At 39.2% G+C, this 16,849-nt stretch overlaps 1 protein-coding gene across 1 annotated transcript in view; it reads left to right on the forward strand.

Moving 5' to 3' along the window:
• Positions 1-12,217, forward strand: part of LOC145767940 (nephrin-like) — a 32,954-nt gene extending 20,737 nt beyond the window's left edge. Inside the window, exons 21-29 of the mRNA XM_082579538.1 lie at positions 404-591; positions 3,222-3,251; positions 4,089-4,214; positions 4,703-4,855; positions 5,168-5,259; positions 8,035-8,146; positions 8,699-8,980; positions 9,195-9,820; positions 10,171-12,217. Of these exons, the coding sequence (XP_082435664.1) occupies positions 404-591; positions 3,222-3,251; positions 4,089-4,214; positions 4,703-4,855; positions 5,168-5,259; positions 8,035-8,146; positions 8,699-8,980; positions 9,195-9,820; positions 10,171-10,500 (1,939 nt within the window). The 3' untranslated portion in view covers positions 10,501-12,217. The remainder of the gene's footprint in view (positions 1-403; positions 592-3,221; positions 3,252-4,088; positions 4,215-4,702; positions 4,856-5,167; positions 5,260-8,034; positions 8,147-8,698; positions 8,981-9,194; positions 9,821-10,170) is intronic.
• Positions 12,218-16,849: the final 4,632 nt, after the last annotated feature.

Consider the following 16,849-nt stretch of genomic DNA (forward strand, 5'->3'; position numbering starts at 1 on the left):
TGATGGGATACCGAGGGGCCGGTGCAGATGATTGGGCTTCCCAAATAAGACACTTTTAAAAACAACAAATAAAATTCTAAAGAACATTTGATTTTTTTCTCTAGAAAGATTTTCTACCCCCATTTTAATCTTGGGCCTAAAAGTATTTTATTAACCCCCAGTCAACGCTACTGTTCAGTTGTATCATCAGTTTTATACATCCATACTTGTAACACAATTAGTTAACATCCTTAATTTAAAGCTGTCAGAAATGAACTATATCTTGAAAACATTTTAAAAATAATGTTAACACTTAAAATGTTAAAGTTTGAGCATTGCTAATAATTAAGACAAGAGTATCAAAAGATGCAGCATATTTGCAGCGGTATCAGCAGCAGCTCAATCAAACCATGTATTCCAACAGGTCTTATGGTGGGGAAGATAAGTCTGATATCAAAAACAACCGGTGGGTTGAAGTCAATGTACCCCCTCAGTCGCTGAGCTACAGCCTTGATGGACTGGCTTCAAGTGAAACTTACCTGCTGCGGATGCGCTCCAGAAATTCGTTTGGCTACAGCGATTTTTCTCCCATCGTAGAAGTTTCCACAGCTGGTGAGTAGGTCAAGGTTTGCTTGCATGGGTGCACCAAATGAGCACCATGGCCTATCGTTGTCATAATGTGCAGGAGTTGATCATTGACCGATGTCTCGTTTTCTCTACACTCATGCTCTAGCCCAGGGGTCACCAACTGGCGGCCCGCGGGCCGCATGCGGCCCGCCCCGTTGTTATGTGCGGCCCGCGGAAGGTATCAGCGTACAAGTATAACCAAAAGTACTTTTCTAGAGAACTTAAAAAGCATGAAGGCAAGAAATACTTTCCAAGAAGCATATTTTCGCTTTGCATACGATTCCTCCGACCGACCAAACAGATTGTAGTTCTAGGTGAGAGTCGCTTAAAGTTATTCCAATGCGATGTCCAGCCACATTGTTCCCAGGGCCGGATTTAGCTGATGGGGGGCCCGGGGCACTTTTAGAAAAGAGGCCCCCCGTACAAAAAAAATTTTGCGCCTACGGCGCGAAAAATCACCACTACGTCTACAGGAGCATTAATCCAGCACTGCACAGTATTTTGCGGAAACTTCAAAGGCTGAAAGAAAAAATAATAATACAAAATCACATTTTTTTTACGTAGGAGGGCCCTTCAAAAGTCGGGGGGCCTAGGGCACCTACATCCTCTGCCCCTCCTTAAATCCGGGCCTGATTGTCCCCGTGGTTGATTAAAACGTTCCAAAACGATTAAAAAGTTTTCGAATTTCGAAAATGTCTGTTAGCATAGGGTTGTTTACTTTAAGTTTGCAAATGTCCTGTAAACACTAGTGTGCGATTCACTGTTATTGTGTTTCACGAGCAGTGTTCCCTTGTCGCAAGTTTTTATTGGCGAAATAGGTCGGTGTGCCAACTCAATTTATAATAAATTTGCAAAATATTATATATAAATTTAAAGACTTTTTCTGGTTGTAATAATACGAAAATATTTAGCTTAGTACTGCAAAATGTTGTTAATCAACAATTCTTGCCATGCTGATAAGCACCGCAAAGTGACAGTTGTCTATAATCAAACCAACTCATTGCTTTTTTAGAAGGAACACTGTTCATGAGTTAAGAATGAAACGTTTTTTTGGTGATTTCCACAAGCGTTTGTTTCATGGTGCCTGGTTTCTTTCTCCCTGTTATTGGAGCCCATTTTTCGCTGATATGTTTGCAGGTCACTATTGTTGCCTGTATTGCGATGTGTCAAACATTTCCTTGTTTACTGAAATTGTTAATTGCAAGATATCTTTTGTAAAGCGAAGTGACAACACCACTCTTGCTTGGCGATGAATATTCTGATAAAACCGCTCGCCTCGCTATAAGTGGGGCGCAAAACAAGTGGCCTCGTTTATTAGGCATTGTTAAAAAAGTCAAGTGTTGTAAAAGGAGCTTGGCCTGGCAGTAGCTTTGTTCGATTAATTTTGTTGCTGCGGTATTCTAACATAAATATAAACAACATGTAACGCTGGATACTGGGTACAAAATGCGTTTCTAGTATAAGGGTCAACTTACGTGACATTTTATTAGTGCGGCCCGCCACAGCTCTCCTTAGTGCCAAAGTAGCCCGCATGCAAAAAAGGTTGGTGACCCCTGCTCTAGCCTATGAACATGATTCCAATTATAACTCTTTTGATCTTTAATGATCTTTCGATCTTAAGAATGCATGTTTGTTTGTGTTCAGTTATCAAGTTATTAATACATGCACGCATTGCGCACTGTGGTTTCACATTTTGCAGCACTTATTATTATTACTAGGCCTAATGTTTCTTGAAGACCATTAACATGAGGTAGGCCTATAGTAGGCTATACATTGTTTCTGAGCCCAACATCTCAAACAGGTGCACAAATACGAGGCTTCAGAAGAAATGTTATGTTAGATCTTTCACACATTTTCCATGTAAAGTTTTATTTGCGATGTTTCAACTGCTTGGAATGAAACTTTTTGCATTGGTGTGCTTCATCAACAACCACACTTTTCACTTAACATTACTCTGCCATAGATTGCAACCCATTGCATGACCTCACTTATCAAATCTGCCTGCTGTATTTGCTTGATCAGTCAACCGTGATCGACGTCACAGACGAGTCTTCGACATCATCAGCGTATGACGTCACTATTACGATTGGTAACTGAATCTTTAAAACGCTGGACACAAAACAAACGTTTACGCGTAAATATCGTATTTTTTTCATTAAAGTCAGTATTGTCAATAAAAGTTAGCTTCATGGTAACTATTTATTTATTCATTTGGCATCACATGTATTTATTGTATAAGGTGTTCTTGCATGTTTTATTGGTGTAATGCGCGCTATGTCAAGAATGCACGAAACTCGAAGCATGTTCTTGAGAGAGAAACTTTCTTTCACTTCATAACATTTTTCAACTGCTGTCAAAATTAGTACAACTGTATTTGCAATGTTGTATACAGACCAAAACAAATTGCATGTGATAGAAACGAAATTCTTTACCAAAATCTAAATTCGAAGTGAAGCAAAATTTAAGACCAACAAATTGCTTCGATTAATTTTTGTATTAGGCTAAACTTTTCCAATTTGTAGAAGAATCATGTGACTGGTTATTCGAGTAGGAGTGACAATAGTTACCAATAAATTGTTACCATTTTCTTATTTAACACGAACTTACTTTTACAGCTGATGATACGATTGTTGCAAATGGTGTAGGTGAGTAACTATAATAATAATAATAATAACAATATTTATATAGCGCCACATCCACAGTGCAAACTATGCTCCTGGGCGCTGAATGCCCCTAGGGCCTAGAGTCACCTGCAGACCTAGGAACAACAAGTTACATTGAAGTATATTACTTAAAAATAGTTTGCTGATTGAATGTTTAATTGTTTATCCTTGCACTGAAAAACCCTCTGAAAGGCAATTATGTTTATCGCACTTGTAGACTACAGTAAGCTTTGGACCACTATTGACACCGCAAGCGGAGCGTCGCCGGTCTGACAACAATTTAGTAAATTTTAGCAGTTCAATAATAACAAATTCGTAATTTTCAGCAATTATAAATTAAAATTAAAAAAAAAAAAATTCCATTAACATAAAATCTAAAGTTAACTCACTATTATGGAAATTTTCCTGTACGTTATCCATTTCTCCCCGATAGCTCAGTTGGTTAGCGCGTGATTTTGTGAACGAAGAAGCTTCAAAATCAAATGGCTCTCAAGCTTCAAAATCAAGTTCGACTCTCGGCGTGCGCGCGCTTGACAACGTGTTCTAAGGACTGCTCTCTATTCATCGGCACCTAATAGATGGAATAAATAATTCCCCGAAACAACTTCACTCTGTCGATCTCGGTAACCGACCCTGCGTGAGCAGCCTCTACAAGTATGCGAAACTACCAGGAATAATCTACCAAGGCTTTGTCAGTCCGAGGATAAAGATTCAATACCAAACCAACTAAACCCACCAAACCAAGTAGGCTTTTAGCCTATTACTAGTGAGCAATGTGTTTATATGCCCAAACTTCTTTAATGGTAATTCTGTGTTTAGGCTCCTCCACCTTCAATTTCATCCCAGTGGCAGCGGTTTTCTCAGCTGTCATACTTGTTCTTTTGGTGGTTATTCTCGTCTTCTTCCTACGTAGGCGCTCGTCAAGAGAATCATATCGACCAAAAAGTAGGCTGCTCTCTCTCGTAGGCTAAGAAGTAGGCTACGAGGGTTGTGTTGAGTTGCCTAGCAGTGAAACACAGGTTGTGCTTCGTATCCGGAAAAAAAAAAGTTTGGCTACTTGTACTTTATAATTTTTATTAGTTGTTGCAAGTTATTTGCATATTGTCAGGTGCTTGGCCACCAGTGATCACTTCTTTTAGTTTATTCTATCATTTCTACAAAAGACTATAATGAACTTAGGCCAATAACCAAAAACTTGCAACTAAAAGAAATAATCACTCACCTACCATGGTTTTTGTGCTGTCAGCTGTCTTCCATGTGTTTTGTGCGGCTCATGGTATTGTTTTTGGCTTTGATGGTCGAAAATAAAAACATGAATGAATAAGGCAGAGGGTCATTTGGCGTAGTAGCCCTTATATTACTTTATGATGTCAAACTTGTCATTATTAGTTTGCTACATTTAACAAACATAGTCACTTTTAATTTGTATCCAGGTGCCGCTACAGAAACCATCAGCCTGCCTACGCCTGCTTCGAGTCTAACTGAAAGCGATGCGAGTTCCCCTAATAAGAAAGAAGACGATTTGTCACCAAAGAATTATCTGCCAAGTGGCTCAAACCGCGTTCCAACAAATGCATTGGATCTAGGTGGGAGAGATAATATTCCGCGTCATTGGTTTAATTAACTTAAACCAGTAACGAATTAGAGGGCAATTTAAAACGGTCAAATCATAATACCAAATACAATTGTGCCGGACAAATAATGGCCAAAAATATCAAGAAAGGTCAGTTAACAGTAATACGTCATTTGGCATGGAAAAACGAAAAATAAATTTTGAGAATAGCTATGCAACCAAACAGTTTCTTTACATCTTCTGGGTAGAAAATATCAGTTAGCAGTCTTGTTATCATAGCGTTCACCTAAAATATTCTCATTAAATGTACCGTACACGTTTGCAGAAACCAACAGAGTAGACTTCAAATTGGACAGGAGTGAGCAACTGTTGGACCGTGACCTGTCACGGGAACCTTACGCAACAGATGGGAGATCGGTATGTTAAAAGTTCAATGTATTTTGTAGCTCTGGCATGAAAGTTAGAAGTGTATGTGGAGATTTTTGCAGAAGATGCAAGCGAAGAAAGAGCCAGTTTTAATGACTCAATTGTTGTTTCCAAGGGGTTGTTTTATCGCCATAATCCCCCCTCACCTGCAACCATGGCACTCAATAATAATAAATTATTATCAGAGATGTACGTATAGGCTACGCCGCAAATTCTACGCCGTAGACTTGCGGCGTCGACTTTTTGTTTAAGCTAACGCTTACGGCCACATTTTTTGGATAGTTGTCGCTTGAGGCTACGCCATAAAGTTTTCGCGGTTTTTTAGCGTATAGCGTCAACGTATGCCTATACTTTTTAATGTCTTATCTGTTTACATTTTTTTTTATCAAACTGCGAAATTTTTTTTCGCTACAACACGCCAATATTTTTCAGCGCTGCAGTTGAAAGAATGTTTTCAATGGGCGAAGACATATTGAAACCAAAACGCAGCAAAATGTCAGATGAACACTTTCAGATGCTTGTGTTTCTTCGTGGAAATTCAAAATAAAACTTGTTTGTTTCGAGTGGTTTATACCGTGACCGTGTGAATGTTTGGCACCTAGCAAACAAAATGAGTTTACGCTAGTGCAGGGCCGTAGCAACAAAGAACGTGGCTCCCTCCGAACATAAGTCCGGGGCCCCTTCCAACGCAGAAACTGGAATGTGGTATTTATTTTACACAACATGCAGGGTTCATATTATGTACACATACACAGCAGAGGGCACAGTTCCGCTAATTAGCGAAGCTAACGCTTTGGTTAGCGAATTAGCATTTTCGCTAATATTTAGAAATTTTAGCGGACTCGTTAGCGAAAGTAAATTTATTAGAAATCCGCTGATTTTTTTGTTGAAAGCCAACTTTTACTTTAGCTGCGCCCACCACTGTGTACACATAGGTCTACAGTGACAGTGTGGACATAATTATATATTCCATAATTACGCAAAGCGCTTCTTTAGAGCTTTGTTCTGCGCAAATTGTAATGGGTCATAGTCCAAGGATTTGGCAATCTTGTTTTCGATGGTAATTGTAAGAGCAGAAAAGCCTATCATCTGCCACGGTTAAGCGCAGGATATTCTTGATCAGTTTCATTCTGCTGATGGTCCTTTCAGCACTGGCGACAGTAACTGGTGTGGTCGGTCAGAAGAATTCTGGTGCAAATGCAAAGATTCGGATATATCTCCTGAAGGCTGTTCTTGTACGTTAAAAAAATGCTTGCCGTGAAAAGTCCTCTCTCTTTCTCGGTGACATAAATAAAACGATTCAATTCCATTACCGGTATTAGTTTGTTGGCATCAATGTCTCTCATTTTTCTTTTAATTTTTTTGCATGATTGTCCAGTTCCTTTGTCCGCTCCTTTAGCTCAGTGGTTACGTGCCCGCTCAAGACCACGCGGAACAAGTTCGACTCTCGAGGTGTGCACTTGAGCAACGCATTTCAGGACTGCTCCCAATTCAGCGGCACCTAATGGATGGAATAATTCCCCGGCAACAACACTTCAATAATCGGAAAACTTCACTCTGTCAATCTCGGTAACCGCCCCTGCATCAAGAGCCTCTACATTTTACAAATATGCGAAACTACCAGGAATAATCAATCAAGGCTTTGTCAGTCCGAGGATAAAGATTCAAAACCAACCAACCCAACCATTTTCTCTGAGACACTTCTTCAGGCTGTTAGCGTTGTACAGAAATTCAAACAACTTGTACCACTCCACAAGTTGGTCAAAGCTCAAAGAAACAGAAGACGTGGCCTGATCAGTGAGAACAAGATAAAACTGCGATTTGAATGTTTCTTCAGCAGAAAGACGACTCGAATCATCAGCACATTCGTAACTAACCAAACATTTTTTTCCTACGTCGTACGGTGTTTTTTGAAAACACCTGCTCAATACCAATAAGCTCTGCTATTTCGCGTGCGTTTGTGACCATGTGGTTAGCCTATATCCTGTATTTCGATAGTCTTCCAAAAACTTTGGCGGTGGGCCCCTTATTCCTTGCGGGGCGCCCTCCGATCGGAGGGCGGTTGCTACGTTTCTGCGCTAGTGTATGCGCTGATGCCGCCAACTTTTTTTTACAACTTACGTTGACGCATACGGCGTATGGTTTTTCGAACGTTTGCGTTTACGCTGACGGCGTCAATATTTTTTGTATACGCGTACATCACTGATTAATTATTATTGCAATAGTCTACAAGCTAAACAAACCTTAGCAGAATATTTGCAGAATAAAGCAGAATATTTGACATTTATGTCAATTTTGCTCGCTGTCCTAATTTATGAAGGTCAAATACTGAAAATTTTGAGTGCTCATCTGGATTATTATGTTTTCTAACAATTGTTACAACTTTCATCTCAGGAATGCGAAAGTAAAGGCAAAATCCTAGCCTACGAGATGTTTTATTGCTTCACTGATGTATCGCACTGAAAGGTCATTTTTACTAATATGAACCAAAGCTATGTGTCAACTTTTGTTTCTGAGTTATTCACTTAATTTCAACCGTGTGATTCCAGGCTAAAGCTGGTTGTTGAACGCCGCTCACCTTTACCCACGGTGTGGTAAATTGGGTGAGCGTAGTTGCCGAAGGAATGGCAGCCGAGAGAAAGTAACTGTCAGCCCTACTCTCTTTCGTGCCAATGGCTTAGTATAGGCTAATGAGAACCTTGTTATCATCCCCCGATGCTTGAATCAAGTATGGGACTCACCCTTCTTTTTTTTTTATCTGTGTAGGAGCTGTCTAACTGCAGCATGAGTGTGGGGCAACACCGGTCGGGGAAGTTTTCGCCGTCGTCACGTGACACCAGTTTTAGCTCACTCGCCCAAGATGACGTCAATAGAAGAGGTAACAGATTGTTGAAACCAATTCGGCATCTACCTTCGCACAGTTAGTTAAGCGCCTGACTTTACGAACAAAGAAACTCCTAGATCAAGCGGCAATTGCTGGGTGTGACGATTCTTTGGGTGTGCGTTTGAGCAACGCATTTCAAGGACTGCTCTCATTTCAGCGGCATGAATTGCATGAAATAGGCCTAATTTACAGGCACAACATTTCAACAACAATCGAAAACTTCATTATGTTAATCTCGGTGAGTAGGCCTGCGTTAGTAGTACCAAGCTTATACAAGTATATGAAACTGTCAGGATTAAGCTTGCAAAGAAGCTTTCTCAGTAGGCTACGAGGGTAAAGATTCAATCGATGTGTGGCGTAAAACCGATCCGGTCTTACAACTTTAGGGAGGTAAAAATTTGTCCAACATGTCCCTCCATTATAAAACTATGAGGCCACAAACCTTGATGTATGACGCACAACTTTTGACAAAAATAAATAAAAACATTCTCAAAACAATATAATAAAATTAAACGCATTGTATTCATAGTGTGTGTTTGGTTTCAGCCGGTTGTGGAGTAAATTCTCAAGGCATATGGACCAACAAATCGTACGAAGACATCGAGCTTCACTCCGTCCATCCACGGCGTGTGAACTCTGTTTCTGCCGCAGACCGTCTACATGACGTCGAAGTCCCATACCTCCATCCTGGTTCTGCACCTCAGTCATGTGGCCACCAGCAGAACTGGGAGACATCATGTGAGCATTGCAATGAGGAGAGACGACAGCACAACGCTATCCTGCGTAGAGGAAGTGAGACCATGAGATCTCCAGCAAACAGAATCACAGGTAAAACAGATAAAGCAATAAAGCTTATATTACGATTTTTTATTCGTAGTTTTACCAGGTGCTTGGCCACCGCTTAAAATACGAAAAAAAGTTTTCGTTCAGGAATATTTGTTATGCAATGATTATGGTTATGCAATGAAAGTGACCTCTTTACCAAAATTGTATTATGCAATGATTAGGCTACTACTATTTAATCAGAAACTGTAATTTACAGACATGCACCGCGGTTATCGCACCGCCACTCACTATGCTCCTTATCCCAACAACGAGCCATTATGTCATCTATTCCAGCCTCGGGGTGCTCGACTTTGTGGGATGAAGGTCCACCCAAATGTTGCAGAAAAAGATTATTCTCCAAGTGTTGGTTCTGGGTCATCTTTGGGATATAGAAGTGGACAAGATCACTGTTCCGAGGAGATACTTGCAGGCATTCAGGATGAAGAGCAGTTACCTGAGCAGTTTTTCGTTCCAGACTCTAGCAAAGCTGCTTTTACGTACTCTGGCAACCCTCACAGTTTGTCTCCACAGCAGATTCCAACAAACTCAGGTGAAAGTATCCCTGGAGGTTTGTATGTGTTGGATATAAACGAAGGAAATATAAATAAAGTTCCAGAATATCATGTACCTACCACTCCGGAAGAAGATGCCAGACTTAAAGCTTCATTTCTCCAAGGTTGTGATAGCATGGATAACCAAGGTGGTCTAAATACAACCCATTGTCCACCAAAAAGTAAGACTCAACTTTCTCTTGATCTTAATCTGGAAAACGGTCAAGGCTCTACATTTCCATCTCAATCGAACTATCAACAACGTTCACAATGCATTGCAGCTAGCCAACAGGTAGAGTGTTGTAAAGTACAATAATATTGAATAAGCAGGTTTACAAACCAAATTAAACAAATAGAAATCACAGCTGGCTGTAAAGAAATTAAAAATCTATTCCAATAGACAAAGTGATTTTTTATCGTAGATTTTTGGCCAAAATAGTAGGTTACGGCATATTTTGTATTTGTATGTTACTGGTTGTCAGTTCTGTTTTCCACTGTTCAATATTTTCTCCCAGCTTGATTTTGTAACAACCTAACTTTTATTTCTTACTATAAATTGAATACCAAAGATAATTTTACTGAACGCGTAGTGCCACCACTGATGGTTGTTTATTTCGCTAAGAATTGGTATTTTTGTTTCAGCATTTACCTTCCAACAACCAAAACTTTCACAATAACGCCACTTCAGTGGGGTCACTGAAACGATACCCTCCATGTGGAAGCACAGATGGATATATTGAATCTCCTATGTCTTCGTCATCCTCTTCAACACGTCATTTGATGTCTGCTGCTTCGCCTGGCAGGAACTTCCAAATGGGAGTTTACAGAGAGCAGGAGACGTCCTCAATGGCGCTTAACTTCAAAGCCATTAATGATTCCGAAATCAATCGATCTCGACACAGCATTCCCGGATCTTACAGCATCGCTCCACGATTCCTCGGAGTTGATGAAGAAGGAACCTTGTTCGTTTGAAAAACAAAGCAAAATCAATCATTTCTTTAATTTAAGTTAAAAACAGTCTAAGCACTGAGACACAAAACTTAATTTTTGATATTTATTTGTTTTGCAATTATATTTTTTAAATTTTTTTGCTTTTGAAAGACTTCTAAATCACGACAAGAAAAGGGGGAAGGAATTTTCGGATTATCGTAATGAAAATATTGCTTTAAGACTTTCCGTTATTCCAAGTACTGACACCAGTTCACTGTTCATGTTTCTTACTGCCACCTGTGCTTGACAGCTTTCAATTGCCGCTATGACAGCTATGACAGCTATGACACTATGACAAGTACAAAAACAATTCAAAACTGAACACCTTGTACGGGGGCGTGTTTTAAACAAAATCTTCCAGAATGTGTGATTCAGGAAAGCTGTTCCTTTCAAGTTTATTTGTCCTGGTAGTATGTGAATGTACAGCAGTCGCATGTTATGTCACAGCTAGTCATGGCCTGCGCAAGACAGGTTTAAACTTGGCTCTTTGCTTGCTTAAAGTTTGGTAATCTTAGAATGAAGGAAACTGTTAGGAAGAGTTGTGAGTGAATGCTAACCTGACATGGATGTGTAATGTGTTTGCATATCTGAAGCAAAATATATAATATTGAATAATAACCAATTGACCTTATGATGGCAATAACTGTTTTCTGTAAAGAAAAACATCAAAACAATCTTTTTGATCAAAGATTGGAATTGACTTGGTGTATTTCTGCTTGCTCTTTTTCATATGTTTTATTTCGTTCCATTACGTTATAGTGTGACTGCCTTTCATCGTTCTCGTCAAGTCATATCGAACATAAGACATTGCGGTTATGCACTGCCAAATAAGCAGTTGTAGCCTACTTGTAGGCTACTAATGTTCAAGAAACTGTAATGAGGCTATTGGCGTGATAACACCAAGTGTTAGAAGAATATTGGTCCAACACGACGTCTGCTATTAGCTAAAAATAACTGGTAAAACTTAGACACAGATTTTTCTTTGTGCATACAAACGAATAGAACAAAACAAAGCATAAATAAATTGAACGCTTTCGACTTTATGGAACCCTGGTAACCAACAATAGAGGCAGCTGTATTAGGCTACAATTTACAATCAAGAATGGGAAAATGCGTTTATGCGTAGGCCTATATCCTACAAGGAATTGTGAAGTTAGGTTTTGAAAGTTACCAACACGACTTCACAGAAATGATAAAGCACAGTTGTTCCAAGTAACAGTCTGCAACATTTCCAGCATTCAAATTTAAATAGGCCTATGTGGTATGGCACGCTGTTGTTTTAACAAAGGTTCGGTTTTAACAAAGGTTTGCTCTACGTTTCATTCATAATCTTTTGAATGGTGGAGGATAGTAGCCTAACTTATTTGATGGGTTATATTTTCATTATAATGGTCTACTGTCTAGCCTACTCCGTTTGGTTTAATGTACTTGTGGCATAACTGCAACTCATTTGCCTATGAGTTTGCAAGTCATTGTATTTTGGACGTAGGCTATTGGCAATTGAGCTTCAATCACCTTATGAATAGAATTGATCCACAGATTAATAGACTTCTTGATTTGTTGATGCTAATCAGCTGGTACCAATGAACATAAGTTACCGTAGTTATTATCTGGTGTTGCTATTAATTTACCTTTGTAGTTTCTGTCACATCTGTGAATTTCAGAAGCTTATTTTTGCCAGTGTTTGTTCATTACAAGGTTGCATTAAATACTCATGTGATTACAAAGTTGACATAATTTAGTTACGGCCAAAGGTCATGATTTCTAACCAGAGGTTCAGTTGAGTTGTTTTTATTTCTGACCATCATATCAAAAACAATACACGTCAACATAGCAAAGGTCGAGAAAAAGGTAGAAGCGACAAAACGCGAACGTTAAAACGTGCTTGTGACCGAAGTAAGTTATTGAGTTGAGAAATTTGGCACGGTCGCAACACCTTCAGAAAAATTTAAGATACAAAGGGAAAATAAAAAAAGAAACTGCTACAAATAAAGGAAACAGAGGCCTGTAGGGGAAGGTGGGGCAGGACGGGACGCTTAACTTTAATCGATGTTTTGCAGAATTCTTTTATATCAATATCGGCAACTTTGGTTTCATGTTATTTCCATTGCACACCACTACCAACCAGCAAGATATAAAGACTCAGTCAGTATTGCATGACAAAAAAAAAAAAAAAATATTGCATGACCTCATAATTAACAAAAAAATAAAAAATATATTGTCCCATCTTGCCCCACACCTGGGGCAAGACGGAACACGTGTCCCATCTTGCCCCATTGTCACCAAAATTCATTACAGTATTGTTTGTAACTTCGGGAATCAACTGTAAAACCACAAATCCACTGATAATATTTTGTAATTTTAAAAATGACTTGCATTTACAGCACACATAATGACATCAGGGCAAAATGACAAACTACTTTTTTCCATAAAAATCACATACAAATTGCCACGCCCATTATAAGCAGAACAGTTTTCGCGGCACCATTTTTTGCACAAAGAATAACTATCTTAGGCTTTCAATACAGATAATTGATTGATTGCTTGTTCAGTTGTGTTTATTCAAGTCAAAGATAGAACTTTGTGACAAAAAGGAACTTTTGGTCTGTAGAAGCTTTGACTTAGTTTAACTTTAATGAGATAATAATATAATAATAATCAAGAGATAATAACATAATTATGTGACAACCATTTTATGTTCTACGGTCAAGCCACCTATTGCTAGAATGATAACTGTTTTAACAAAGGTTGGCTACAACATGCTAAAACTGCTTCAACTTTACAATAAAATACAATCCATTTAACCTCTCCTCTACCATTTATAGTAGGTAGCCTACATACTGTAGCGGCAGTGACGATCGGTGAGGGAAAGCAGTGCTTACCTTAGCAAAAACTATGCAAAATATAATGACTGAATTCTAGGTTTAACTTATTATTTTTATCACGTCTATTTTAACTTGAAAATTACTGTATTCGTGACTAGAATTACTCGTAACGCTTGTGAGTAGTCTAAGTCTTCACCAAACCGCATGTCTTGCCTATAAATGCCAATTGACGCAAACATTTCTGTCAGAAACAATCACTGAGGCTCCAGGTAAGCAACTATCAAACTTGCTTTCCCAGATTCAAAAATGTCAAAAAACGCCTTCGTTTTAACCAATCCTCACCCGTTTTGCAAAACGTCACCAGCTGCTTAGCCAATCAGATGTGTTATGGTTATGGTAGGTTAGTTGTGCTTTCCCAGTGACGTCAATGCGTACATTCGCTAGAGCGACTAGACTAACTCGTCAGAATGGTATCTCGTCACGGTACAGATGACAGCATCATAATGCCGAAAATCTTATTGCTGTTTTTTGATGTCTTTTCGCCATGTGCTTTAGCCTACTAGCTTTCATAGTCATGCCTTTGCTCTTTTTACAGCGTTGATATAACGTTACTTCGCCAATGAACGTTCAGGTGCGGATGCAATATTTAGTTTGTTAAGCTTCTATACGCAGGAGGCAAACTTATCCAGCTTTTTGTACAAATTGCTTGCGGTTGTAATGTTTAGGCCTAAGTGTTAGTTTTTGTAGTGTAGGCTTAACTGAATATCTGAGAATGAACATTCATGACGAATTAAACATTTAGACAACTATTATTCCATGTCTAACACAGGATTTTGGTCCTGCAACGTTAAAATTAAGATTGTTCATGACTTCTAAACATTAAAAGGATGTATGATCACGACATAGGCGAAGCACAATTTGACAGATTTTTAATTTTGATTTGTTTTGGAAATGCTCTCAGAGCGCACCAAATTGGAAGTGTTTTTCAAAAATTTCTGGGGGAGGCCCCCCAGACCCCCCGCTGGAATTGTTGCCTTCGGCAACACGCCTTCTGGCTTCGCCCGACGGTAACGCCCTTCGTGCCTACTACCTTGCTGCAGCATATTTCCAAGTTGCTTTCCCAACGGTTTAAGCCACCGAAACGTCACTGCTGTAGCCCCAATGGAGGGTGTGATGCAAAGCTTACTTATAGGTGCCTAACTCAATGTCCGATAACGATAATTCTTTTTTCTTGATTAGCACTGCCCCCATGCAGCACGAACTGTTTTCATCAACATGACGAAAAATCGAGCATAATATACTGTAAAGGAACAAAACTTTTTGTAAGTTATGCATGAATAGAATCGCAACAGCGGCAGTGGGTATCGAATCTTCAACTTCTTGATCCAGAATCAAACCACTGAGGTAACCGCCGTGCTTATAATTATACCTTCAGATACCAGTTGGACATAACTTTTGAACATAACCTTGGCAGTTCAATGGTGATATTGGATAGATCCTCCCTTGAATTCATGAAAAAAAATTCCTCCAAACCAAACGAAATTAATATCGGAACAACAATATCAGATTATTCAATGTTAAAATTGGCCATTTAATGCCAAAAACTCTCTGATAAACTCCCTGAGCTAATTCCGATCCTCGGATTCCACTGAGTGAATTTGCAGCGCTTCCCCAGTTCTCTGGCTGAATTTTAAATGATTTTTCATTCAAATTCACTAGGCTATTATTTGTTACGTTTTTGTCTCCGTGGTCTCTCCTTATAAACCGATTTCTTATTATGTTGATTAGTTATTTGTTAACTCTGATTTGCAAAATTACCATTTAGCATTCATAATATTGTTGCCCCACGAAAACTTATGGCGTTTATTATGTGACCGGCTTTTTTTATGACTTGTTCATTAGGATAACATTTTGGTGCTCTCTCACTTTGGGCAGGTGCCCCCCTCCCTACTTTTTTCGCTCTGGCGAGAGCACTGAACTATAGGCCTACTGTATTGTTCTTGCATCTTTTCTAGACAATCATACATAGCCTATCTACTTCATACTTACTGCATGGTTAATTTTTTTTAACTTTAAACAGGAACAACTTTTAACTTGCTACGCCCCTAATCTAAGCCTATGCAATCCAATCCCACTCTCCCCAGAGTCTTCATCTTGAAAAGTGCGGTGAAATGCACGATGCTGCAATCAGAGTTCTCTTTCTGCTGCAATGCTTACTTGAAAGGGGCCTCATATTGCGACACTTTCACAAACCACTTGCCAATTTCTTTCGCTTCGCTTCAAAGGAAGCTATTCCGCCTGTGCGCTTACCGGTACATTTTAATTGTAAAGTTCACTCGCGATTGCCGAATGCAGCAAAACAACAAGAGAATTGTTGCATGCATTTCATTGCATTGCAATTTGCAACTCTAAAAATTATTGTGTTGTCAGGGATGTCGCTACAGGGAGTGTGCCCCCTCCCCTGACAACGACCTGTGCACACATACTTCAGGCACTGAAGAAGAACTGGTTTAAATTTTAGTTTCATTAACTAGGTGGCTAGTAAAAATATTACTTTTCATGGTCTTGCCATATGTATGTTGATCCGAAATAATATTTATCGGCGATAATCAAATATTGCCTTTAGCGATAACGATAAACGACAACTGAAAAAATAATTGAGCGATAACGATAGGCGATAAAAGTTTATCGCCGATAATTATCGCCGATAATGCCCACCACTGGCTATAGGTGAGTGGTATGCTGGCGCGGATTTATGGGGGGGGGCCCAGGGGGCCCGAACCCCCCCGAAATTTTGTGAAGAATTGTAGAAATTGTATGTTTCCGCATCAAATGGTTTGATATGCTTCTAAACAGCTGATATTAGTCCCTCGGCATCACAATTGATGAAAATAGTTGTTTTAATGTCTATTTTATAGCATATCGTATATGTCGTAGTCAGGCGCGGATTTATGGGGGGGGGCCCCCCGAAATTTTGTGAAAAATTGTATGTTTCCGTATCAAATGGTTTGATATGCTTCTAAACAGCTGATATTAGTCCCTCGGCATCACAATTGATGAAAATAGTTGTTTTAATGTCTATTTTATAGCATATCGTATATGTCGTAGCTGGTATGCATAGTTATAGTCAATATTTGAATGAAAACACCAGGATGGAGTTAAATAGATATGAGGAATAAATCAGAGATATTTGCCGCAGGAGTCATAGCGGCAATGCAATATGACATAGTACAGTAGTTGAGTAGAATAATTACTACAATAGCCAATAGTATGTTAATTGAGTTTCCGTGACAACAAAAAAGGTTGAGAACCACTGGCCTATGATATTAAGAGCTCGAAGCTTAAAGAAATCACTTCGTATTTTTTTGATATATAGCTTAGTAGGCTACCTGTTTTCTTAGTGTCTTGATTTGGGGAGCGAGGAAATCATTTTCTCAGTGATTAGGCGCCCGACTCGAGATTAAGCTGCACCGTTTCTGCTCTCAGGTTGTGCGCTTAAGCAACGC

The sequence above is a fragment of the Aplidium turbinatum genome, chromosome 1 (genome assembly GCF_918807975.1).
Source record: "Aplidium turbinatum chromosome 1, kaAplTurb1.1, whole genome shotgun sequence".
Taxonomy (NCBI): Eukaryota; Metazoa; Chordata; class Ascidiacea; order Aplousobranchia; family Polyclinidae; genus Aplidium; species Aplidium turbinatum.